At 40.6% G+C, this 27,877-nt stretch overlaps 1 protein-coding gene across 1 annotated transcript; it reads right to left on the bottom strand.

Moving 5' to 3' along the window:
* Positions 1 to 266: 266 nt before the first annotated feature.
* Positions 267 to 26,292, bottom strand: LOC306887754 (uncharacterized protein). Its single transcript, XM_079445759.1, has 9 exons — positions 25,856 to 26,292; positions 19,928 to 20,246; positions 18,613 to 18,723; positions 17,449 to 17,610; positions 7,449 to 7,667; positions 6,598 to 6,744; positions 6,126 to 6,366; positions 5,830 to 5,994; positions 267 to 4,927 (listed from the first exon to the last, which is right to left on the bottom strand). The coding sequence occupies exons 1-9, from the start codon at positions 26,275 to 26,277 to the stop codon at positions 2,805 to 2,807; spliced, it is 3,909 nt and encodes a 1,302-aa protein (XP_079301885.1). The 5' UTR covers positions 26,278 to 26,292; the 3' UTR covers positions 267 to 2,804.
* Positions 26,293 to 27,877: the final 1,585 nt, after the last annotated feature.

Below are 27,877 nucleotides of genomic sequence, written 5' to 3'. Positions count from 1 at the left end.
CTTCATTCTGTGCGATTTATAATGTATCATTTTTAACATGCAGGTTCAGTTGCTGGTCTTTCTTTCTCTGTCTGTGTGTGTATGTGCAAGTGTTTGACCCACTGTGTTTCTGGTCGGTTATGTTCACGTATGTGTGTGTGCACTCATATGTGTGTGTGTGTGTGTGTATTAACAAAGAGATACAGACAACTGATTCTAAATTCACTTTATTCTGATTTGGCAAAAATCATTTTTCACATGTTCATCATTATTTCTTTTAAGGCCAGTTCACACCGCACCGACAGCCGACCGAGTACAGTACATCGTTCTCACACTCTCCAAGACCCAACAAACACCGCTTCAATCAGCAAAAACAAGCACCAACCAACAGCAACAGGCACCGACGGATAACAACAAACCCAACTAAAGTGTCTGTTGCTTGTCAGTGAAGTGTGAACTGGCCTTTATATGTCATTGTATTTATCATTATAGACTATTATTTCCTTTTTCTCAAAAGCTAAAGCTGTGAGAACAAATAACAATAAACATTTGGTCCTTAAATGTACAATCTAGGCATCATGGTATTGAAGGGGAAATTAGACATAATCTCACTATCGGCACAAAACACTAAGAAACACCACTGGGCACAACATGACAGATTCATACTGGGAGGTGTGTGTGTGTGTGTGTGTGTGTGTGTGTGTGTGTGTGAGACTGAAGGGAAGCGGCTACAGTACAAGAGCAAGAGAAAGATGAAAGCTGCTCTGGTCCAGATGAAAGACCATGAAGCGCCGGATGTGTTTGACTCTAACGGACAGAGAGAGGCAGAGAACTAAAGCGCTGCTGTGCGCTCGCTGTTTAGTGCAACACACAATCAAAACGAAACACTAGTTCAGTTACAGTAGAGTGAGAATATGAACTATAGTCATATTGCCCAAAACTAACATCAAACACCTGAGACAACAAACGACTAACGGATTTCTTCTATCTTTTATCAAAATAATTATTTTGATGTATATATTCTTTACAGGTATTTAAATAAGTATCGTCACATCTGAGATGCTAATTATTAGTTATATAATGGGCAAATTTGGTGATTAAAAAAGAGACGAGAGGGGAGAAGTCAAGGTTGGACTGTCAAGGTTGATATTTTCAGATATTAAACATCAGTCAGTTTATGCAGACTCAGGTCTTGAGGTTTCTGAGCATGCTGACACTGGCCGTCAGTAAAATAACATTAAACGCTTTAACCAAAAGCCTCACACATAAGCTCAATGCCAATATTTTGTGAGAGAATGCAAAAGCACTGAAATGTAATCTCATTTTGTTCCATCACCGTGTCCCTTTAGGGAATCCACATATATATTCTTGCATCAATGGAAGCACCAAATGGAAACTAGCCATAGCAACAAAAGTTCTCTTTTCCTATGAGAATATAAAGCCAAAATCAATTCACACAAGAAATCCTGTAGCATTGCTTCATCGTTTGATTCCCTAAATATGTCCTTTGGTCATTTTTCACTCGCGTCTCAAGGCGGTGAGATTTTAATTTTGATTTGAATTCTTTTGATTTGCATACTGATCAGGTAATCACTGGCTAACGGTTTGACAAAGAGAACGACAAAACACAAAACTGGTTTGAATTGTAGTTTCTGTTTTTCATGTAGAAATAATTTTTCTGCTTAACACACTATGTACAATGCACCATTTATAGTTTACAGGCGGTGTACACTAAATCCACACAGATTCGCTCTGTCGAAACTTCTTTCCAGACTCAAAACGTATTATTCCAGTATGGTGCTCAAGCGATGCCAGGACATTTTTCATTAGACTCATGAACTAAAGTGCAAAAAGATTTGCTATAGTTCTAATCCTGTGACAAAAGTTTAGTCAGTAATATTTAACGACAGAAGGTGTGATAGTAATTCCCTAGTGAGATGTCATTTTATAGTCTCCAGGTTGTGGGTGATCTGATCTGAAAATGCTATTTGTGTTCTGGAGGTGATGTTATATCTCTAGAATGGTTTTGATCTTATAAAACGTTCTCTGGTGTTCTGATATTTTTTAATCTTTACAAGGCTGTGCAAATGCATCTTAAAAGTAGTGGCAGTTTTGCAGTTGTTACATTCCCTTTAAGACATTTTTGGCAAATGACAGAATGTGTGTCTATTCTGTGAAATAATTAATTTACCAACTCTCTGTTGAAAAGACCAGCGTTTTACTCAAGTATCACTTTAGGGCCTCTGTAGAGAGATCATGCTTGTTCTCTAGCACAGTGGTTCCTATCCTTGTTTCTGGAGGTCCCCGAACACTGCACATTTTCACTGTCTTCTTTGTCTGATACACCCATTTCAGGTCTTGAAGTTTCTACTAAAGAGTTGATGACTTGAATCAGGTGTGAAACATGCAGAATGTGCAGTGTTTGGGGCTCCATGAACAGGGCTGAAATCCACTGTATCTCGCATGTTTTGCTGGTGATCAACATGAATACATTGGTTCACCAGTCAGACCACTGCAATTCAATCTACTCTTTTGAGCAGGACTACAAAAATATTCTACCTGACATTCCCAGATGACCTGGACAACACAGAGGCTCTAGTTCTACTTTTGAGGCAATCATATTCTGCTCTTTTGTTTTTACCTTGATTAGATGTAAAGTCAGGGATGTTAGACCTTCCCATGGTCAAGACTAGAGAGGGTCGAATGCACACAGCATGCGCATGGAACCTGTAGAGCCTGAACTGATACAGCTGACACGTGATATCTCATCTCCTGAACTCACCACGGATAAACTATGAGCCTCTGTTAAGCATCCACCTCCCTCCTCATATGTTAGCAGGATATTTCTGTCTATTTGTCTCTGAATGTCTCTGCGTCTGAGGCAAGTCCTGCTCTTTCTTTGCCTCTTTTGTTGAAGTGGAGATGGACTGAAGGACTGTTGATGAGGAGGCAGTGGAAGCAGGAATGGAAGATGGACTTAAGGTTGGAGTGGACAGAACGTTTAAGGTCTGAGTCTGGCTAGCAGCGGGCTTCTGTGGCTGTGAAGCAGCTGGAGAAGGAGTTGATGAGGGAGAAGGTGATGGTGGAGCTTGTGCAGGTGGAGCTTGTGTCTGCAATTGGGTCAGAATAGGGGTTGACGGTCTACTTTGGGCTGGGGTATTGATGGGAGAGCCTGGGGTCCAGGAAGAGCTCGGAGTCTGTATGGTAGTTGAGGTTTGGGTTTGACTGGAGACTGCAGAACAAGGAGGACCAAGAACATGGACGGCAGCTGGCATCTGGACAGCAGCACTCTGGTTCAGGGTGGAACTCAGAGGTTTACTTGAAGTCTGGGCGGGAAGCGGACTCTGAATGGAGGATGAGGTCGGAGTTTGTGCAGCTGCTGCGATCTGGACAGGAGTTGGACACCGACTCTGGGATTGTGTTTGGATGGCCACTGGTGTTCTAAATTGGGTGGGGGTCAGAATAGGGGTTTGAACAGGGGTTGGGGTTCGAGTTGGGGTGGGGGTTTGAGAAGGAGTGATGGTGGGCGTTGAGTTGGTGGTGCAGGATAATGGGGACGGTGGAGGAGGCGTCTGAGAGGGTTTGGTACGGGAATTCTGAGCCAAAGGGATGCCGGAAGATGAAGTTGGAGAGGTGGAGGTGGACTGAGAGGGAGAAGGAGGGTGTAGGCAAGGAGGAGGAGAGGTTGAAGGAGGAGTACGTATCACAGTGCCTGGTTTGGCTCGCTGGGTTTGAGGAACCCCTAGACCAGAAGATGTGGCAGCAAGGGATAAAGGAGGGTTGGTGGAACAAAGAGAGGTTTGCTTCGGGGAGGACGAGAAGGGGGCAAGAGCTGATCCTGGACCTGATGTGAGTGGAGGTGTGTGTGCCAATAGCAAGGGTGTTTGTGTCAGTGCCTGTGTGGCACCAGGCATGTTTGAGCTCAAAACACCTGCGCTTCCTCCTCTAGCAAGTCCTGACGACAAAGCAAAGGGTGCCGGAAGCAGGTTTCCTCCGGATGCTTTACGATGGAGAGGTGGGTGAGGTTGCATGCTCACCCAGCTGCGGTGGGGGAGAGTTGGCTGGGAGGCAGAGAGCAGTCTGGCCTCCTGGGTAAGCCGACCAATCATGGGGAGGCCCTGGGTGCTGCCTCCTCCAACATGACGCAGTAAAGCCTCTTTGGCCCCCTGCGGAGTAGAGCCAACATTGCGCCCTTCGACGGACATCGCCGCCACTGCTGAAGAGGGAGGAGGGACTTTATGGACAGGTGATGTTGTGGGTTCTGTGTGGAGGCGGAGACTGTAATGAAGTGTTCTTACATTTTGCAGGGGGGCAGGCACTGACGAGGCAGGTGTAGGAGGAGTTTTTGTAACTCCACCCCCTGAAGGAGCTATGCCCACAGCGTTCGGTCCAATAGTGGAGGGCGAGGGTGTAGGAGTTACAGAAGATGGGACTCCTCGGGGAGGCATACCACCCATTACGCCAATGAGAGAGCTGAGCGACTGCCGAGAGTGTAGTATGGGCGGACGGGGAGGAGAAAGTGGGCAGGACGAGGGCGATGGCGAGATGGGAAGAGCGGAGGGAAGGAAGATGGCAGCTCCAAGGGCGTGTTGCTGTTGTAGCTGCTGCTGCAACTGTTGCTGCTGCTGTTGCTGATGCATCAAGGCAATGGCCACGTTGGTGGTGGCAGCGGCTGTCTGGAGGGGAGCGTGGACCAGTGGTGCCCAGATCACCGGATGAGGTCGTGGTGAGACCGTGCCTCCTGTGCTGCCTCGGGTGCCAGCGGCGATGTCCTTCATGGTAGGCATGCTATCGTGCTTCACGATCTGCTGGACCAGAACACTGTCACAAGAACCTAAACCGGCGCCTCCTGGTCCTCCTCCGCGGCTCCCTCCACCCCGTCCCAAACTGCTGCCTGCTACAGATCCTCCCTGTGAGGTCTTGCGCATCAAAATCGAGTTCTTCTTACCTGTGAGAAAAAGGAATTCAGAATAGGTTTAGGATAAATTATTAAAGGATTAGTTCACTTCCAGAATACAAATTTCCTGATAATTTACTCGCCCCCATGTCATTCAAGATGTTCATGTCTTTCTTTCTTCAGTCGAAAATAAATAAAAGTTTTGTAGTGTTTGTAGTGTTTTTAGACATTCTACTAACTATAAGTAACTTTGTAACTACATGTCTACTAACTCTCAGTAGGGTAGGTTTAGGGTTAGTAGAATAAGTTGACATATCCTTGCAAAGTTTCTCATAGTCAGTATGTTGTATATTGTGGACCCATCAAAATAAAGTGTTAGAAGATATTAAGCATACAGTCTACTAATACTCTAATGACTGCTAGTTGACATGTAGTTGCAAAGTTCATTACTGATAGTAGAATGTCTAAAGTGGACTATCAAAATAAAGTGTTACCAAAGTTTAAAAAAAACATCCCAGCTATTTTCTACATTTAGTGGACTTCAATGATTGTTAGATCAGACCCTTATTCCTCGCCTGGGATCATGTAGAGTACTTTGAGGCTGCACTGAAACTACAATTTGTTCCTTCAATTCGTTGCCCACTATTGAAGTCCACTATATGGAGAAAAATCCTGGAATGTTTTCCTCAAAAACTTTCTTTTCGATTACATGGGGGTGAGTAAATTATGAGGAAAGTTTTTATTCTGGAAGTAAACCAATCCTGTAATGTGCTTGTCTCGTATGGACTCATTATATTTTGACATTTTTGTCAGTTCCCATTTCCATTCTTTGTACTGTAAAGATCTGGGTTATAGATTTAGAATGACATTAAGGTGAGTAAATGATGACAGATGTTTTCAATTTGTCTGCTTTTAACTACAATATCAGCTATAAAGTTGGAGGAAGGTTTTACCGATGCGATCGAGTCTGTCAGCTGCCACCGTCTCGAAGGCCCGTCTCATCATGGGATGCTCTTCCAGAACCTCATTGAAACTGTCCACACTGAGGGAGTAAAGTCTACAGTATGTATCTGCTCGGACACTAGCTGTCCTCCTGCCGTGGGTCAACAGACAGATCTCTGAGGGGTGGAGAAACACCACAAAGAGGTTAATGTACTGAAACAACCAGACCAAGGCGATAAACCTGGTTCTGAAGAGCTCATAACAAATATCTGACATCAGCCACTTCACAATCAGCCCATAAACTCACCTCCAAAGTATGACCCATCGCTGAGCTTGGTCTCCTTGTTGCCACGAGTTAGTACGCTGACCCGTCCATGCTGGATGAAATACATTTTACGACCGACAGTTCCCTCACGAATGATAAAGTCATTGGGCTGGAACACCTCAAACTTCAGCTTCGTCAGCACTGCCGTTACGAAGTTTGGGTCGGCGTTAGCGAAGAGAGGCATGTTAGCCACCAAGCTTCGGCAGTTGAAGCTAACAATTTCCTGTTAGGATCGCAGTGTCAGAAGGATTAGACATTAATTATCTGGTTAAAGTTTGCACAATGCAACAACAAAAACACGGTTACTACCACACTAATGCTGATGTTTTCATTAGCTTCAAATATAAACTAAAATAGTCTGGTAAAATGTGTCTGAAAACACAACGAATTTCAACCCTAATGCATGAAAAGAGCTGAATAGTAAACTTTAGGGAGTCATGAGCTTAGTACAAACCTCCTTTAAGGGCTCGCTCAGCTCTCCCAGAATGTTGTCCTCGTCAAACATCTTGCCCTGGTATCGATGTTCATAATACTCATGGATCTTCTGCCTGACATCTGCTGGAAGCTTATGGAACGACATGTACTGCTCCACCTGCTTATACTGGACATCAGATGCTCTCTGTTAGTCAGAACGACAGCTCATCTGACTGAATGGGAATTATGGAATAGATTTAGGTTGCATTTACACTTGTAGTTTGGTTCTCTTGGTTCATTTAGTCCAGACCAAAAAATAAACACAATACATTTGGTCCTGGTCTGCTTAGCGTTCACACTGGCAATTTTGACAGCCAACCTACAGATACCAAACCTAAAGGCATAGTCATACATTCACAACCTGATTGGTCGGGATGATACGATTCTATTTTTACCACCTGCGAACTCATGAAGAGCTCATAAAAGGTACTTTACCACCTTACCTCCACATTTGCCCTCTGCTCATTTTGTTTTGGATACACGGCTCGTTCCACATCGTCAAATCATGCCGCATAGCATCGCATCTTGTCATTACGTCCTGTTTTTGGTTTAAAAGTATTTGGTCCGTGTTGCGTTCATATTTCATTCAAACCGCACCAGAGTTCGTTTGGAAGCAGACCGAGACTGATCTTTTTAGTGGTCTCAGTTCGCTTCTTTGGTGCGCACCAGGGTTCGGATGGTAGCGTTCACACTTACACAAATGAACTGCACTAACAGAACAATTGCACCAGAGTTCGTTTTAACCAAAACCAAACATGACAAGTGTGAACACGCCCTTAATGACAATGTATTCACGAAGTCACCAGAGATCAACATCGTCCAGGGCTTTACCTTCTCCTGGTACTGTCGGCGTGAGGAGTCCAAGGACTGGATGAGGGCCGTGGCGTGACCGATGAACATGGCGTAGCAGGTCGCGCCCACAATCATGCTGAGCATCGTGAGCCAGACGTCTGTCATTCCCTCTGGAGCCTGAGCACCATAACCAATGCACAGCATGTGGCTCATTGCCTTAAATAGTGCAAACGTGTATTGGATGCCCCACGTGTCATTCTGAAACACAGATCACATGACGGACAGTAACGACAACATCCACACCATCTGACTGATGCTTGAGCTTCAGCGCTCTCAGACAGATAACAAACACGTGACTCACAGCACTGAGGTCAGTTTAGGGTTTGGGGAAAAATACTTCTCTAAAGATGATCCATACACCTTCATTTACTGGCACTGGAAATATGATCAACTCTTTTTGTTCTTCATTTGTTATGTCCTTTTATCTCTTTTCCACTCTTTTCTCCTGTTCAGATTGAATTTTACATACATACATACATAAATACATAAAAACATACAAACATTATTATTATTATAATAAAGCGCCAATTTCCATAAGATTCCAAACAATAATTAAATTCCCTTCAGGACTCAAAGAGATATTTAAAAAATACTGTAAAAAAAAAAAAAAAAAGTATAATTAATTTACAAAATCCAGTCAGTGATATTTTAGTATCAAGGCACTAATTTTGTTTATCATATTTATTAATATTTCGAATTTCGAGATTTTGTTTTTATATTTCCTGCTTTCATGTTAATTTTAGTTAAAGTTTCAGCCTTTTTGTGATTTTTATTAATACTTTTTGTTTTTAAGTATGTCTATATAATTGTTATTAATTTTTATTTCATTTTTAGCTATTTTAGTACATCAAGTTAAACTAAACGAAAATGAAAAATGTTGCCCAGAAAAGTTTCTATATATGAACTCCACACTGACTCTAGTAGTCAGAGATAGTAAATGATTAGGTTTAGTCAGTGTTAGTCAGTGAAAGTTAGTGATTAAGGTTAGTCAGTGATAGTGATAGTTAGTGATTAGGGTTAGTCAGTGAAAGTTAGTGATTAAGGTTAGTCAGTGATAGTGATAGTTAGTGATTAGGGTTAGTCAGTGAAAGTTAGTGATTAGGATTAGTCAGTGATAGTCAGTGAAAGTTAGTGATTACAGTCAGTCAGTGTTCGTCAGTGAAAGTTAGTGATTAGGGTTAGTCAGTGATAGTGATAGTTAGTGATTAGGGTTAGTCAGTGTTAGTCAGTGAAAGTTAGTGATTAGGGTTAGTCAGTGACAGTCAGAGATAATAAATGATTAGGTTTAGTCAGCGTTAGTCACTGAAAGTTAGTGATTAGGGTTAGTCAGTGATAGTTAGAGATAGTAAATGATTAGGTTTAGTCAGTGTTAGTCAGTGAAAGTTAGTGATTAGGGTTAGTCAGTGAAAGTTAGTGATTAGAGTCAGTCAGTGTTAGTCAGTGAAAGTTAGTGATTAGGGTTAGTCAGTGATAGTGATAGTTAGTGATTAGGTTTAGTCAGCATTAGTCACTGAAAGTTAGTGATTAGGGTTAGTCAATGAAAGTTAGTGATTAGGGTTAGTCAGTGATAGTCAGAGATAGTAAATGATTAGGTTTAGTCAGTGTTAGTCACTAAAAGTTAACGATTAGGGTTAGTCAGTGATAGTTAGAGATAGTAAATGATTAGGTTTAGTCAGTGTTAGTCAGTGAAAGTTAGTGATTAGGGTTAGTCAATGAAAGTTAGTGATTAGGGTTAGTCAGTGATAGTCAGAGATAGTAAATGATTAGGTTTAGTCAGTGTTAGTCACTGAAAGTTAGTGATTAGGGTTAGTCAGTGATAGTCAGAGATAGTAAATGATTAGGATTAGTCCATGTTAGTCACTGAAAGTTAGTGATTAGGGTCAGTCAGTGATAGTTAGAGATAGTAAATGATTAGGTTTAGTCAGTGTTAGTCACTGAAAGTTAACGATTAGGGTTAGTCAGTGATAGTCAGAGATAGTAAATGATTAGGTTTAGTCAGTGTTAGTCACTGAAAGTTAGTGATTAGGGTTAGTCAGTGATAGTGATAGTTAGTGATTAGGGTTAGTCAGTGTTAGTCCGTGATAGTGATTAGGGTTAGTCAATGAAAGTTAGTGATTAGGGTTAGTCAGTGATAGTTAGAGATAGTAAATGATTAGGTTTAGTCAGTGTTAGTCAGTGAAAGTTAGTGATTAGGGTTAGTCAATGAAAGTTAGTGATTAGGGTTAGTCAGTGATAGTCAGAGATAGTAAATGATTAGGTTTAGTCAGTGTTAGTCACTGAAAGTTAGTGATTAGGGTTAGTCAGTGATAGTCAGAGATAGTAAATGATTAGGTTTAGTCAGTGTTAGTCACTGAAAGTTAGTGATTAGGGTTAGTCAGTGATAGTGATAGTTAGTGATTAGGTTTAGTCAGTGTTAGACAGTTATAGTCAGTGATAGCGCTTAAGATTAGTCAGTGTTAGTCAGTGATAGTTAATGATTAGGTTTAGTCAGTGTTAGTGAAAGTTAATGTTTAGGGTTAGTCAGTGTTGGTCAAGTCAAGTCACCTTTATTTATATAGCGCTTTTAACAATACAGATTGTGCCAAAGCACTTAACAGTATCAAATTGGAGGATAGAGTGTCAGTAATGTACTGTATAATGATAAGATTAAACACTCAATTTTCAGTTAGTGAAAGTTAAGTGCTTAGGGTTAGTTAGTGCTTAGGGTAAGTCAGTGATAGTGATAGTTAGTGATTAGGGTTAGTTGGTGATAGTAAGTTATTAGGGTTCGACAGCAGGGATTCTTTCTCAGTCTGTGGCCTTTCATTCTCATGTGTGTCTGTAGATTATGAACTCGAAGCTTCCAGTATCTCATCTGAGGTTCAAATGCTTTAAAGGAACACAGTGTTTATGTAGGACAGATCTCCCCTTTGGTTTCTCCCAAGGAATCTTCCATACTGTCAAGGAGATTTTCCTGCTGCTGTCTCATCGCATGGGATTCACACTCATTTCTAACAGCACTGTTCAAATACAGTAGCAATGAATCACAAAGAGCCTCATGTTGAGTGTTGTGATTGATCACATCATCATCAATCTTCTTCAATCAGTCTGATTCCTGTGAAACAACAGTTAGACAGAGCTAAATAAACTAGTGTCTCAAAACACAGTGCTGAGAGACTGGCACTGACGCACAGACGATGTACTAATGCAATGTTCTGTGTGTGAGTGAGCGCGTGTGTGTTTTGTGAATGAGCACGCTATGTTTTTCCTCTGTCCTGTGCCCAAGACTAACATGATGGAGACAAATATATCTCAGCTCTCTCTGGGGAACTCTGAGCATCAGCTGCCTAGCAACCGTATCCACGACAACAGGAGGAAACCCTGCTGCGGTGAGTCAGCGATTCAACCTGTGTGTGTGTGAGTATGGGAGCATGATCGTGTGTGTGTGTGTGTGTGTGTGTGCGCGTGTGAGTGAGTGTGTGTGAGTATGGGAGCATGATCGTGTGTGTGTGTGTGTGTGTGTGTGTGAGAGAGTGAGTGAGAGTGTGTGTGTGTTTGTGTGAGTGAGTGAGTGTGTGAGTACGTGAGCATGATTGTGTGTATGTGTGTGTGTGTGTGTGTGAGAGTGAGTGAGTGTGTGAGTGTGTGTGTGTTTTTTGGTGGGGTTTTCTTTTTTTCTCATTTATCAAGTATCACATATCTTTTTTTTTTTTTTTTTTGTCTTTAGTTTTTTTCAAAAAAATAAAACAGGAAAAAAAGGGATTTTTTTTTTATTAAAATCCGTTTGTTGATTTAGAAAACTATGGCGTCTCCCTCGGGTGAGGGAACGCCGGTTTTCTCAATCAAGAACGGTTGTAAAGTTGCTCCGGATCAAGCGTGTACGGTAGAAGATGTTCTACTAGCTATGGGAGAAATTGTAGGACATGGAAAAATAGTCTCGGCCTCTAGAATGAACAAGGCCGTCGTGGTTTTTCTAAAAGAGGAAAATTTAGTGAACAGGCTTGTTGAAAACGGAATTGTTGTGTCCGGCACTTTGGTGCAGATAACGCCGTTGCGCGCACCTGCTACTAAAGTAACGATTTCAAACGTGCCTCCTTTCATTTCTAATGAAGAAATTATCAAAGTACTTAGTCGATTTGGTAAGTTTGCTAGTTCCATCAAAGTAGTTCCACTTGGATGTAAAAATGCTGCATTGAAACATGTGTTGTCTTTTCGAAGACATGTGTTCATGTTTTTAAATGCACCCTCTAAGACTTTGGAAATCTCTTTTCGCATACAACATGGAGATAGCTCGTACATGATATTCGCAACAACAGATAGTATGCGTTGTTTTGATTGCGGGGATTTGGGGCATAAGAGATTTACTTGCCCGCATAAAAAACAGACGGAGAATGAAGTGAAGGACGGAAATATTGACGAGCACGTAGATCGAACCGAGAATACTGAAAATCATGATAAGGAAAAAAGACTTAACATTGTAAAAGAAACAATGATTCCAGCAAAAAAACAAAAGAGGCAGGAAACTCAAGGTGAGGATAGCGAGGCTTCTGTTTCTACCTGTGGAACTCCTCAACCCAGCGAAACAACCCAGCTTAATTCCTCATTTGAGCAAAGCGCTTCAGAACAGAGCTCAAAATTAGAGGTGAGTGCTTTTAATTTATCTAAACAAGATGGTGAAAACAAAGGAGGCCCAAATGCTCCGAAAGATGTAGCTGATTCTGTAAAGGACAGTGAACTGAGTACTGGTGTTGAGGATGAGAGTGGTAGTGCTTTGGTAGTAGATGTAGATAGCGATGAGGCGCAGATGGAGGGATGTGATAGCGGCTCGGAGGTGTCGGAATTTGATTACAGTCAGTCGATGAATGACGTGTATTCTGTGGAAGAATTAAACCAATTTCTAGATCAAACTAAAGGGAAAAAAATTGACGTTTTAAAATACTTTGCTGATGGTAACAAATTTGTTAAATCGGTAATGATTGCTCAGAAGACTGTTGGTTACGACGTGATTTCGAAACAAAAAAGATTTAGGCTGAAAAAATTTATGACGGCTGTGCGTAAAGCTCAAAACGATCAGGCAAAAATGGTAAAACGGAAAAAATAAATGCACATGGGTGTGGGATCTATTTTTATTTTCTCGTTTTTCAGCTTTTTCTTTTTCTGTTTCCTTTTTCTCTCCCCTATAATGCAGATTCTAAGAGTGGGATCTTTAAATGTTAATGGGTTGAGGGATGGTGGAAAAAGAGCTTTATTATCTGAATTTTTTAGGCTTAAAGATAATAATGTAATATTTTTACAAGAAACGCATAGTGACTCCAATAATGAATCTGAGTTGAATTTGTGGTGGGAAGGGAAAATTTGTTTAAGCCATGGCACAAATATCAGTGCTGGAGTAGCTATCCTATTTTCAGCTAATCTTGATGTTAATATTTTATCAAAAATAGAATTGGAGAAAGGACGCCTTTTGATTGTGAAAGCTGAAATTCATAATCAAGTATTTGTTTTCATAAATATTTATGCTCCAAATAGAGGCACAGAAAGAATTTTGTTATTTAAAAAGTTGGGAGTTATTTTAAAAAGTTTTACCCTGGATGAATTTATAGTGATCGGTGGTGACTGGAACTGTACTCTTGATTTTCTTTTAGACAGAAATAATGAGGAACCAGATTCTGTATCAGCTTCTTTCTTGAAAAGTATTATTGTTCAACATGATTTTATAGATGCGTGGAGAGAAAAGAATAATGTTGTAAAACAATATACATGGACAAGAGTTTCACAAGGGAGGATTAGTGCAGCTCGACTTGACCGGTTCTATATCAAGCGTAAAGAAAATAATAGATTAATGGAGTGTAACATTTTTCCATGTTGTGTATCAGATCATCATTTTATTACAGTAAATATTGCCTTGACAAATCAAAAATGTAAAAGTCCTTACTGGAAGTTTAATGTAGCATTGTTAAAAGAAAAAGATTTTTGTGAAAAATTTGTGTTGTTTTGGAGTGAGTGGGTTTCCCAAAAAGATGATTTTGAAAGTTTGATACAGTGGTGGGAGATAGGAAAGACCCAAATAAAAGTTTTTTGTCAGCAATTTACTTTCTTGTCTACAAGAAAAATTAAACAACAAATATCTGAAATAGAGCAAGAGATCTTTCAGATTACATCTGGAATGATTCATCATTCAGATTCATTATTAGATGGAAAGTTGTCTGAAAAGAAGCACGATCTGGAAACTTTATTACAGGTTCGGGCTAAAGGTGCCCTAATAAGGTCGCGGTTTATGTCTATACATGACATGGATGCTCCCACTGCGTATTTTTTTTATTTAGAAAAGGTCTTAAAGAAACAAAATGTAATGCACTGTTTGACAACACCAGATGGACTAAAGACTTGTGATTCAAGAAAAATGCGAAAGATTGCAGTGGATTTCTATTCAGAACTATATAAAAAGGAGGACACTGATACTGGATGCATTTCACAATTATTACAACAGCTTCCTACCATCACTAAAGAGCAGAGTGGGACTCTGGACAGTGCTGTTTCGTTTCAGGAGCTAACTGATGCAGTATTACAGATGAATGCTGGCCGTGCACCTGGAATTGATGGACTGCCAGTGGACTTTTATAAGGCTTTTTGGAAGATCATCGGAAGAGACTTTTATGAGGTGGTTCAAGAATGTTTTAAAGAGAAGCTACTTCCCAAAAGTTGTCAACGGGCAGTGTTGGCACTGATACCCAAGAAAGGAGACTTGAGCTTCCTAAAAAATTGGAGGCCTGTATCGATTCTAACATCTGACTATAAGCTAATAGCTAAGTTATTGGCCAATAGAATGAAAACTGTTTTGGGGGATATAATACATCAAGACCAGTCCTATTGTATTCCAGAAAGGACAATTTATGATAACATTTTTCTGATCAGAGATATTTTGGACTACTCTAAGCTTTATGAAGTGGATGTAGGTTTTTTGTTCCTGGATCAGGAAAAAGCCTTTGATAGAGTGGACCATGGTTTTCTGTTTGAAACATTGCATGCGTTTGGGTTTGGAAATGTTTTTATATCTTGGATCAAACTCTTGTATATGAATGTATCTTCTATTTTAAAGATTGGTGGTGGTTTAAGTCAACCAATAAGAATACAGAAGGGTATTAGGCAGGGGTGTCCACTGTCAGGTCAGCTTTATGCTTTAGCAGTGGAACCACTTTTATGTCTATTAAGAAAACATCTGTCTGGTTTAAGGATTGGTGATGATCTTCATTCTGTTAAACTGACTGCATATGCGGATGACATTACTGTAATTGTGAAAGAACAAAAAGATATTGACATTATAAATTACAGTATTGGATTGTATGAGAGAGCATCATCCGCAAAACTCAACTGGGGTAAAACAGAAGCATTTTGGTGTAATGATAAAATACAAATGCCTTTACCAGTTATCCCTGAAAATGTGAAGTGGGACAAAATTGGTTTTAAGTTTTTAGGAATTTTTATGGGTTCTGAAAACTACCAAAGAAAAAACTGGGAAGGTGTGAAGGACAAAATTTGTGCTAGATTGTCAAAATGGAACTGGATTTTGCCTCAGCTGTCCTATAGGGGAAGAGTGCTGGTTATAAACAATCTTGCCGCCTCTATCCTATGGCATAGATTAATTGTATTGAATCCACCAGAAGATATTATTGGAGGAGTCCAAAAATTGTTTGTTAATTTTTTTTGGTCTGGACAACATTGGTTACGAGAGTCAGTTTTGTATCTGCAGGTACATGAAGGAGGCCAAGGTCTTATGGATATTAAGTCTAAAGTGGCTGCTTTTAGACTGCAAACTGCTCAGAGACTACTTTATCATCAGTCTCAGAACTGGATAAGAGTGGCTTGTGCCTTATTGAATCGAGTGGGACGGTTGAATTTGGACAGACATCTCTTTTTAATGAATTTAAAGGAGATGGATCTTAGTGGGCTCCCATCTTTTTATGCCTCAGTACTCAATGCATGGCAGATTTTTATTGTTAAAAGGGAGAATTCTGAAACACAGAGTTTTTGGGATCTTGAAGAACCCTTAATTTTTAATTCTCACCTACCTAGTGCGATATTGGAATCACAGACTGTACGCACAAGCTTGGTGAGAGCAGGAGTGCATAAGATCTGCCATCTTAGGTCAAATGACCAGTGGATTACTGCAGAAAAACTGGCCATAAAGACTGGTATCCGTTCTGTTCGAACTGTGCAAAAACTGTTAGCTGAAATTCAAGTCTCTTTTCCTGTTTTGCCACTAAAAGTTGAAAAAACTGAGAATGTATTCCCCAAGATCAGTGTGGCTGTGGATGTAGGAGACTGGCAGGAGTTTGAAGGAAGTCTGCTCTCTTTTAGGACGCCTGAACTTGGTCTTTTTAACATTACTTCTAAGAAAGCTCTTTATTGTGTTTGTGTAAAATATCTCAATTTAAGAGCGTTAAAAGAACTTCCAGAAACTAAGTGGACTGAATTTGTTGAGTCTGGTACTTCCCCAAAAGGTAGTTGGAGGTCCTTATATAAGAAACCAATTGAAAAACGGAATGGAGATTTGCAATGGCGAATTTCACATTGGATAATAGCAACAAATCGACATAAGGCACGGTTGAATCCTTTGCAGGAGGAAGAGTGTTGTTTTTGTGGAATCTCAGAAACTGTTTTTCATATTTTTATTGGTTGTTCAAGGCTAAAAGACATGTTTGGTGTTTTAGGAGAATTGAGTCATAGATTTGGTTTTCATTTTACAAATGGTCTTTTTGTTTTTGGACCAAAATATAGTGCCTCAAACAGAACACAAACAGTTTTGATCAATTTCTTGTTTGGTAAGGCTAAAATGGCAATTTGGCTGACAAGGAAGAATAAAACACTTCTTAATGGAGGAATTGATCCTTTACATATGTTTAAGGCTTTGGTAAAAAGCAGGTTAATGTTGGAGTACAAGTTTTATGAATTTGTAAATGATACTGATTATTTTTTTTCTTTTTGGGGTACTAAAGGTATTTTATGTCAACCAAGTGAAGAGAGAGGTTTTGATGTAATGTTATGAATTGAATTTTCTTTTTAATGTGAGCTAATAACCTATTTATGTACATGTAGGTAGTATTCTTTTAATGCTTCTTGGTTAATATAATGTTTATTGTTTTTTATAAGTGTCTGTAAATAAAAGAAGCTTTAAAGTCAAGTCTCTCTCTCTCTCACACACATACACACACACACACACACTCTCTCTCTCTCTCTCTCTCTCTCTCTCACACACACACACACACACACACACTCTCTCTCTCTCTCTCTCTCTCTCTCTCTCACACACATATACACACACACACACACTCACTCTCTCTCTCTCTCTCTCTCTCTCTCTCTCTCTCTCTCACACACACACACACACACACACACACTCTCTCTCTCTCTCTCTCTCTCTCTCACACACATATACACACACACACACACTCACTCTCTCTCTCTCTCTCTCTCTCTCTCTCTCTCTCTCTCTCTCTCTCTCTCTCTCTCTCTCTCACACACACACACACTCAGTCTCCTCAGCAGGAATTCAGCTGATCTTGCAGTTGAACATGCTGACTTCAAATTGCTCTTTGATATCAAAACAGAGTCATGTTGCTCCACAGGTCTCTCTCTCTCTCTCTCTCTCTCTCTCTCTCTCACACACATACACACACACACACACACACACTCTCTCTCTCTCTCTCTCTCTCACACACATACACACACACACACACACACACACACTCTCTCTCTCTCTCTCTCTCACACACACACACACACACACACACACACACACACAGTAATACCACACAAATCCTCTGTTCTTGCTGTGATGACAGTGTTTGAACCGCTCACGCAAGCTTTAAACAAACCTGTCACTCTTTCACAGTGATCTGTCTGATGTTTGTGTTTGTGGGCGGGGCTGTCTGACTGACTGACCAATGGCAGAGCGTTTGTGAAACCTGTTTGAAAACAATCATTATATATGAAGGTTCCTCACCACCATGTTGTTTTTGGCGACCCAGCAGTCGGGTGGGAAGTCCTGCAGCATGGGCACCAGGAACTGCAGACATCCGTCCCAGTGACACAGCAGCAGCATCATGCCGATCAGATTGACGATCCGCACCATTGCGCTAGCCAGGTCATAGGTCATGTGGAAGATCTGCGGGAAACACTCTTATCATCACTCATTCAGTTTATGGCCATTTTACACACATTTTGCATAAAGAAAAATGGTATATCAAATCATTCTGTTATATCTTTCATAACATAGTTGAGAATCATCTTTATGCAAAATAAAAAAATGTATGCAATAAAAAATTTGTTTAAAACAAAAGTTTCACTGTTTTTTTTATTTTTTTAAAAACAGGACTTTTTAAAGTCCTGATGTCGTCTACAGAGGACATAGCATGATATGAATAAAATATCATTTTTTTCAAAATTGTATTATTCAGTTTTTTTCTAATGCTCTAAACAATGTAATGACATGAAAAAGTACTACATTCACAAAAAAAATGTTCCCCTGGTAGTCAGGAGGATATAACAATACCAAATCTATAGATACCAGTGAGATTTTGAAAACTCAAGACCAATTTTGACAGCAAAATCTAATAGTAGCCTAAATAATGCAAGTAGGAAGAGAAATAAAGCCGTTTAATTATGTTAATTTAATTATGTCTGTCTCTGTGTGTGTGTGTGTGTGTGTGTGTGTGTGCGTTTTTGTGACAAATGAGGATTTGTATAATAACACAGGTATGACAGGTATAACAAAGTGAAGGTGACTTTTCAGGATATTGCCCCATGTCCCCACTTTTCAAAACACCTATAAATCATACAGAGGGAGGTTTTTGGGGGAAAGTAGAAATGCACAAAGTCTCCTGTGAGGGCTAAGTTTAGGTGTAGGGTTGGTGTAGGGCAATAGCACATACAGTTTGTACAGTATAAAAACCATTACTCCTATGGAGAGTCCCCATAAACCACAAAAACCAACGTGTGTGTGTGTGTGTGTGTGTGTGTGTGAGAGTGTGTGTGAGAGTGTGTGTCTCTCTCTGTGTGTGTGTGTGTGTGTGTGTGTATTTGTGTGTGTCTGTGAGTGTATGTGTGTGTGTGTGTGTGTGTGTGTGTGTATCTGTGTCTCGTGTGTGTGTGTGTGTGTATGTGTCACCTCCTCCCACTGGTGGATGTATCGTATGAGTCGGGACAGACGCAGCAGGCGCAGCAGACTCAGAATCTTGGTGAATCGAACAATCCGCAGCGCTCGGGCTGTCCGGTACACCTGCAGGAGAAACACACACACACACACGTAACAGACGTAGGCAAGTAAGTGCTGGTGCATATAAACCTCACTCCCCTGATCTCAAAAAGAGGCGCTCTGGCAAAAATGAAATCTGCTGCTGATACGTTTCAACTAGCGGTCATACATGTGACCCTGCAGCACAAAAGCAGTCATGAGTAACACAGGTATATTTGTAGCAATAGACAACAATACATTGTATGGATCACAATTATACATTTCTCTTTTATGACAAAAATCATTAGGATATTAAGTAAAGATCATGTTCCATGAAGATATTTAGTAAATTTCCTACCGTAAATATATCAAAACTTCATTTTTGATTAGTAATATGCATTGCTAAGAACTTAATTTGAACAACTTTAAAGGAGATTTTCTCAATATTTCGATTTTCTTTGCACCCTCAGATTCCAGATTTTCAAATATTGTCCTATCATAACAAACCATACATCAATGGAAACATTATTTATGGTCCAGGGTCACATATATGTCATTTTTGAATTATCTGCAATAGCCAGTAATTGTTTTTGTTTGGCTGATTTGTCTGAAGTGGCCAGCACCTGAGCACAGAGCTCCCATTCTCCATCTTCATTACTTTACTGTATTTATCTGTATCTGAACGTGTTTAATGTTAACTGTATGCACCAAGGGTCTGAGAGTAACGCAATTTCAATTCTCTGTATGTATGTGCCGTACATGTGGAAGAATTGACAATAAAACAGACTTGACTTGACTTACTGTCTTTATTTACAGTTTTTTCAGCTGCTTACATTTTCAAAACTTTGCCTCTTTTCTTAATAACTTTACACACAAATCCAAGAATTGCACACAAAATGCAAAACGCCTCACATCTCTTGCAAAATGAAGCACTGCATTCAAAATATCACAAACACATCTCAAAAGAGTTACCTAGAGAACTGTGTTGTGTTTAGCAAAATCAAATTGAAAACCTAGTCAAAGGCAGAGAATTAGTGTCTGGTTTTGCAGATTTGGTGTGTGCTTCTGCTGAGTGTCAGCTTTCAGAAACTGTGTAAGAAGTATAGATTTTGTGTTTAAGCAGCTGAAAGAAAACTGCAAACAAATATGATTCCCAGAGCACACAAACTGCTGTTTACACTGTTACACTTCATATTTTTATTTATTCATGAAAAATACTACAGCGAAATGACTGAATCAAGAGACTGACCTCTGAGTCCAGGTGAGCTTCCAGGTCCACCATCAGGAAGATGTAATCCACCGGGATCGAGGACACGAAGTCCACAAGGAACCAGCTCTTCAGGTAGCGCTGGCGGATGGCCTTGGGGTCCAGAAGGATCTCCGTACTGTCCTCTTTCACGATCCCGGTGCGGAAGTTCAGCACCAGATCCACCAGGAAGAGCGTGTCTGACACCACGTTAAAGATGATCCACGGAGGAGTGTTCTCATCCTTGAAGAAGGTGATTCCCACCGGGAGGATGATGAGGTTTCCCACCATCAGCATCAGCATGAGGAGATCCCAGCAAAACCTGCTCGGAGACAGGTTTGAGCATCTCCATTAACGAAAACACACTTCACCGCTGAAAAACAGTGTGTAATAAGAGTAGCATGTCTGAATTCATAGTATTCATTAAAAAGCAAACAGAATTCATAAAAATGGAATTCCTTACAGATCTAACGAAGAATGTCATGGAATTTGGCAACATTTGGATGAATGAATCAAAAGTAGGGCTGGACACTTATGCACTAGTGTGTGTGTGTGTGTGTGTGTAAATATTACAGCACTGCTGTGTGAATGTGAATCTGCATGTTGTGCTTTGCTTTACATGCACTGAAACAGATCTCCATCTCACTGTATAAGCACATGAACTTCATCTGAGACTCACCTCAGCAGCATTTCACCATTTGCTTTGTGAAAACTATTGGGAGATGCACACAGAACTCAAAGACCTTCACCACAACCCGCCAAAATAAAAGCTCAGTTTAACTTGAACAAATTGTTACAAAAATGTATCGATACTTCTCAAAGCAATAATAATATTAATAAAACAGCAAACAAGTATTTTTAAAAATATCACAATATTCATTCCATGTTTTAATGTAAACTGTAAGTTAATGTTGTGCAGCACTTGTAAGAAAATGAAAGGATTTTTCACTATCCTACCAGACAGCAAAGCGACTCGACTGCAGTGTAATGCAACATGAAGCTGATCACGTCTTCTGTCTCCGTTCATGTTTCAGTCGCTGTGTCTGTCTGTAAGAATCTGATTATCTCTGTCTGCGGTTATGACATCAATATTATTGATCATCTCCCTATGAGAGATTCAGAGCTGCATGGAGTGATAACACAGTAATGCAGGAGTCCAGCTGAGCTGTTTGAGTGTGTGCAAGTGTGCGTGTGTGTGAGTGTGTTTGGATGTGTGTGAGTGTGCAAGTGTGAGTGTGTGTGAGTGTGCAAGTGTGCGTGTGCTTGGATGTGTGTGAGTGTGCAAGTGTGTGTATGTGCAAGTGCGTGTGAATGAGTGTGTGAGTGAGTGTGTGTGTGTGTGTGTGCGTGCAAGTGCGTGTGAATGAGTGTGTGAGTGAGTGTGTGTGTGTGTGTGCGTGCAAGTGCGTGTGAATGAGTGTGTGAGTGAGTGTGTGTGTGTGTGTGTTTTGTAATGACGGCTGCTGTCACACTATGAACAGCTCAAACATCCTGATGTTACACCATTTCTGGAGAAACTGGGACACTTGAGTAGGTCTGAGCTCTCACACACTCTCACACACACACACACAAACATCAGGTGTGTGCGTTCAATCAGCGATCAGTAATAATGCTCATAATTGTCAGCAGACGGTCAGGAGTGAGTTTGAACCATCTAACTGACTTTTTCTGCCTCATTTCTTTATTCATAGTTCCAGTTTAACGTAATTGAAACGGTAGCTGATTGAATTATGCATTATGCATACATTGGATGAATTATGCATCACATTATGAATATTTGATCCATGCTCATTTCTGACAGCAGACAGACTAATTGTGCTAATATGCATATTCAGATGTCTCTCAGCTGTCTGTCAGCCGGAACACTCAATATTAATCACATCTGCAGCACACGTGTGTGACCTCCCTAGCAACACCTTAGCAACCCCCAAGCAATGCCCTAGTGACCCCCGGGATCCAGTGGATGTTTTCTGTTGTCTGAGAGCTGGTGCTCAGAGTATGTTTGTGGGAATACTCCAGCGGGAAACTGCAGCTATATTTAGAGTGGCAGGTTTGATTGGATTACAGAAGGGCCGGGCAGCAGGGGCCTATATGCAGACAATCACCTCACTCTTCAGTTTGGGTCCAAACCAGAGAAAAGATCAGTCTGTAAGTGAACACACTGCATCTAATCTCAACTATAAGCCTGAATATCGGACTGTCTGCCTGACTAATTTAGTCTGCTCTCTGTCTGTTTCCAGCTGGCATTAACATCTGTTCAGAGACAGTGAACTTGTTGAAAAGTGTGTGGAGACAGACGAGAGACTAGAGCATGAAAACACTGAACTTCGGGAAAGGTATGAGCTCATGGAAAATCAGAATAGACGGGATAATTTAGTCTTTTATGGCATCCCGGAGTCGGATCGAGAAACATGGGAAGAAAGTGAGAAAAAGGTGCGGGACCATGTTACTGAATATCTTGATCTGGGCAGAGGCAAAAACGATGTTGAACTCCCGATTGAACGCACACACCGTGTTGGAAAGAGATCACCTGGAAGAGAGAGGCCGGTGTGGTCTGTTCCAGCAGGTGGAAGGACAAGAAGAGATTCTACAGAAAGTACGACAGGAAGCACGGGAATGGCATGAACTAAGTAACTCTGAAGATGATGGAATAAATGGCCGAATTCGGGTGTTGGAGGACTTTAGTGTTTGGGGGCGTGAGATACGGAGAAAGCTAGTTCACTACATGCAAACACTACATCAAAATCAACCAAATATAAGGATGTCACTTCGTTTTGATAAATTACTTGTGGACGGTAGAGTTTTTACTTATGACACCGAGTCTGTGGTTGAAACTGGATTGAACAATGAAGGAACATCTGACACTCGTGTAGGGTAGGACGACGGCCTCGGCCCAAATGAACTCACTATAATCGCATGGCATGCTCAAGGGTTAAAGACTAAAGTCAACAATAGTGAGTTATTGGACACATTGCGGGGAAACTCTATTATTTGTTTGAGTGAAGTTTGGTCACAAGATGAGATGGAGTTCTGTCATTTATTGGCTGATTATACATGTTTTTGTCTTGTACATAAGTGTTTGTCAAATTTTGGTCGTAATATCGGAGGCATCTGTGTTTATGTACATGATTCTATTGTGACATATTTTTATATATGAATATGAGAAACAACAATTTAAAACAAATATGTAATAGAAAGAAAAAACAGTATAATTTAAATGTTTTAGGTGATATACTATATAGAAAGTATATAGAAAATGAAAAGTTATGGAAGGTCTAATAATATACAGTCTAATAATATCGCACATGATAAGTGGCTAGAATATTTTATAAAGTTATTATCTGATTCAAAATTGAATATAGATGCTGACTTTGAAAACTTTATCACGGATTGTGTGAATAATCATGAAGTTGCATTATTTAATGAAGATGAAATTTCAGATAGTAGTATTACTTATAACGAGACTTTTAAAGCTATTATGTCAGTGAGTAATGGAAAGGCCCTGGACCAGACGGTATTATTATTGAGAAGCTGAAAGCAGCATCACATATGTTATGTCCTGTAATGCTCTCTTTATATAATAAAATACTAGATACAGGGGTCTTTCCAGAGATCTGGTGCGAGGCTGTGATGTGTCTGTTATACAAGAATGGTGATAACAATGATGTAGGAAATTATAGCAGGACCTCATTGCTTAATGTGCTTGGGAAAGTTTTTACAAAGGTCTTGAACTGGAGATTAATGTCTTATGTAGAAGTAAATAATATGTTTTATGAAGAACAAGCAGGGTATAGGTTAGGTTATTCTACATTAGAGAATATTTTTATTTTACAGTCAGTGGTTCAGAAATATATTACAAAGCAAAAAGGAAGGATGTATTTTATATTTTGACAGTGTTCAGCATAATCTTTTGTATTTCCCTCTCAGGTTCTTAGTGTATTGAGATCTATGTATTCTAAACTTCAGTCATGTGTGAAATCAAAGGTCTAACAGAGTATTTCGGCTGCACCATTGCTGTAAGACAGGGCTGCATGGTGAGTCCACTTTTCTTAAATGAATAACAATGTTGAAGAAAAACTGTAAAGGAATTCAAATTGAAAGTATTACAGAAATACAGACCTTGTTATATGCTGATGATATGCTAATATTGCAGATACAGAAACATATTGAACAGCTGGAAAAATGTTGTAATCTTTATAGTATGAGAGTGAATTTGAATAAAACGAAAATTATGGGTTTTAGAAGAGGGGGCTCTCTAAATAAGGATGAAAAATGGCATTTTGCGGGTAAACAGATTGAAGTGGTTGATTGTTACAAATATCTAGGTATGTGGTTTACACCAGAATTACCATGGTGGAAAACCTGACAACTTTTAGCAAGCCAAGGCAAGAAAGCAACGCTTTCCATGCTAAGGTTTGTTCGTAAACATAAAATTAGCAGCAATCAATCTTTGTATTTGTTTGATCGCATGGTTGCACCCATACTCTATTATGGATCTGAGATATGGGGTTTTGAACCAGTGGAGTGTATCGAAAATGTTCATGTATCTTTTTGTAAAAAACTCCTGTGCGTCAGTACAAGTGTGAGCAATCTTGGGTGATTTGGGTAGATGTGTATTGTCCACCTCTTATATGAAAAGATGTATCATGTATTGGATAAAACTAGTGTCTGTGTCTAATCATCGTTATCCAAGAAAATTTTATAATATGCTTTTTCAATTAGATGAAGTAGAAAAACATAGGTCACTTGTATTAAAGTTCTGCTGTACTTTTATGGTTTTTCTATAAGTGTAGGTGATATAAGAACATTTACAGCTATTCTTAACCAACGATACCATACATACATCAGATCTGGAAAATAATAAGTTAAATATATATTCACAATGCAAGTCTTCTTTGATACAAGAGAGCTACACTGCGTCTGTGTGTAACATGCAACTGGTACGATCATTGTTCCTTTTTAGATGTTCAAGCCATCATCTTGCTATAGAAACAGGCAGATAATACACCAATGGCAGAGACAATCTGTAGTTACTGTAAATTAGCATAACATATTTCTGTGATAGAAGATGAGAAGCATTTTTTGTATGATTGTTCCTTGTATTTGTGTAAGAAACACTTCAGTGATCTTGTGCTTGTTGGTGATGTTTGTATTGATGTGTCAAGTGTTTGTAATTCAGGGTATGCATGCAGATTGGCATTGTATATATACCATGGGATGAAGAAAAGATTATCTGCCATGTTATTATGATTTTGTGGAACTATGGGCCGAGAGGCCATGTATTCCTGGAATAAATTTAAAACTTGAAAATTGAAGATTTCACAGAATCATAAGAATGTCTGACATAAACAACAAGTGCATCTCAACTTCACTGAAATAACAGTAATTCTTGAGCTCAGAATAACATTTGGGAGAAACTTTTTGCTGACAGTAAGTGAAAGCTTGGGGTCACTATAATTGTTTATAATTTTATTCATCAAGGATGCATTAAATTGATCAAAAGTGACAGTAACAACATTTATAATCTTACAAAAGATTTATATGTCAAATAAAAGCTGTTCTTTTGAGCTTTCTATTCATCTGTGAATCCTGAAAAATAAAATGTACGACCGTTTCCACAAAAATATTGAGCAGCACAACTGTGTTCAACATTGATAATAATCAGAAATGTTTGTTGAGCAGTAAATCAGTATATTATTATGATTTCTGAAGATCATGTGACACTGTAGACTGGAGTAATGATGCTGAAAATACAGCTGCAGATCACAGAAATACATTACAGTTTAACACATATTCACATAGAAAACAGCTGTTTTAAATAGTAATAATATTTCACTATTTTTACTGTATTTAATCAAATAAATGCAGCCTTGATGAGTAGAAGTGTGTGTGTGTGTGTGTGTGTGTGTGTGTGTGTGTGTGTGTGTGCACCTGAAGTCGCTGTAGGGGTGTATGATCCAGGCTCCGGCTGATCTGAGTCTCTCCTGCTCCAGAGCCACGGCCTTGTGGCTGCCGAACATGCGGAGCGAGAACTTGTTGACGCCGGGCTGCAGCATGGCTCCGAACTGCCTCTGGATGAAGGTGGACTGGTTCGAGTAGCTGTAATCCTCGCCGTCCAGCCCCGGTCCGGTCTCCGGTGTCCCGGCCGCCGTGGTGGTGGTGGTCTCGGGTCCGGCGGCGACCACGACCATCCCGGTGCCGGAGGAGGAGGAGGACGCCAGAGCGGCTCGGGAGGCGAAGCCCACGGAGCGCTGCACGGTGGGCGGCGCGGAACCGGCGTGCGGCAGAGGGTTGGTCGGGGTTCCGGCGCCGGTGCCCGGTCGAAACGGGCCGGTGTCACGCGTGGAGCTCATGATGGAGAGGCGGCGGTCGCCCTCCAGAGACGCCTGGGAGAGACGGTAACCGGGAGACGGCAGGCTGCTCTTACTGCGCCGCTTAGAGTCTCCGTTCCTCGCGGAAGCCCCGGTGCCAACATCCATGCCAGCGCACACTCACACACACACACACACACACACACACTCACACACACACCCACACACACTCACACACTGACCTGTTGTTACTCTTCTATCAGATAAACACCGGTCTGTTCGCTCTCTGATCGGTCAGAACGAGCTCACAGTCGGTTTGACCTCAGCGCGACGGATATTCTCCTTCACGCTTCCTCCGGAGGACGCCTCGCCCCGCCGTGCCGCGCTGCCCTCCGACGGCTCCACATCGCGTTCCAACGCCCTTGAATTGACGCTCCGTTCGTCCTTGACGCGCTCGTCTTCACGCGCCGTCCGTCATTTCTCATCATTTCTCCGTGTCCTTGAGGCCCAGGCGCTCCGAAGCGCACCGAAGCGCACCGACACCGGCCAGCATCTCCGTGATTCGGTGATTCCCGTCTCTGGTTGTCACGGTGATGTGTCGCGCTCAACAAACGCGCTTATATAAGAAAGATGAGCAATCACACACACAGGTCAGTCAGAAGCGTGAAGGCGCATCGTCATCATCTGAAGCGCAACAGGAGAATCGGATGAGAAACGCGCCGCAGCTGAGTGATTCTTTCTGAAACGCGCGATTATCCAGAGCGCGTGGCGTCGCGTCACTCCTTCGCGTTCATCCCTGTCACTTGTTGAGCTTCACGCGTCGGATTCAGGATCCCGCGTGACAGGACGAACGTGGTATTAAATAAATATGAAATCAATGTGTGAGCGCGTGAGAGTCTGTTGCCATGGCAGCAACAGTATCAGCATCATCAGCATCATCCCTGTCACTCGCGCGCTCAGGTATGAGTGCGCGTCACCATGACGACATGGAGGCGGGAGGAGAGAGAGAGAGAGAGAAAAAGAGAGAGAGTTAGACGGAGAGAGAGTTAGAGAGAGAGAGAGACAGCTGTTAGTCACTGGTGTCTGTTTCTCTGACTCTGAACAGCTACAGCATTAAGAAATTCACAATCATGATGAGAGCCAGATACACAAACATCACAGCCTCATATTCGCATCTGATCTGGATATCAATAAATGATCTCACTCTTAGAAAGAGCTTTTCATAAATAATCAAGTATTCAAAAGCTCAAACAGGCATGAATTCATCAGAGGAGGTTTATATTCAAGCACATCTAGAGCTGGAGCTTCAGACACATATTAGTTTAGAGCTGTTTTAAACTGGATCTGTGCAGATTTCTCTCCTGATTCAGACCAGAACACTTTCACTGGAGGAAGAGTTATTAAATACTGTATATATGATCAATAATAACTAAACATGTTTTTCCATTGCTTTAACTCATCAAATTAATTTAACCAATTTCAATTTTTTTTTAAGTTCAGTTTCAACTCGATTTTTAAAGTCAGTTTAATGTGATTTACGTTTGTACAGACAATTTGATTATACTTAAAAGCTGAAGGCAGAGTTTTCATGTTTTTAAGTTTTACACTAATGTTTTTTTTACTAGTAAATTTAGGTTAGTTT

This window comes from Barbus barbus (genome assembly GCF_936440315.1).
Source record: "Barbus barbus genome assembly, chromosome: 21".
NCBI classification, from domain to species: Eukaryota; Metazoa; Chordata; class Actinopteri; order Cypriniformes; family Cyprinidae; genus Barbus; species Barbus barbus.
This window is presented reverse-complemented; position numbering and strand designations above follow the sequence as displayed.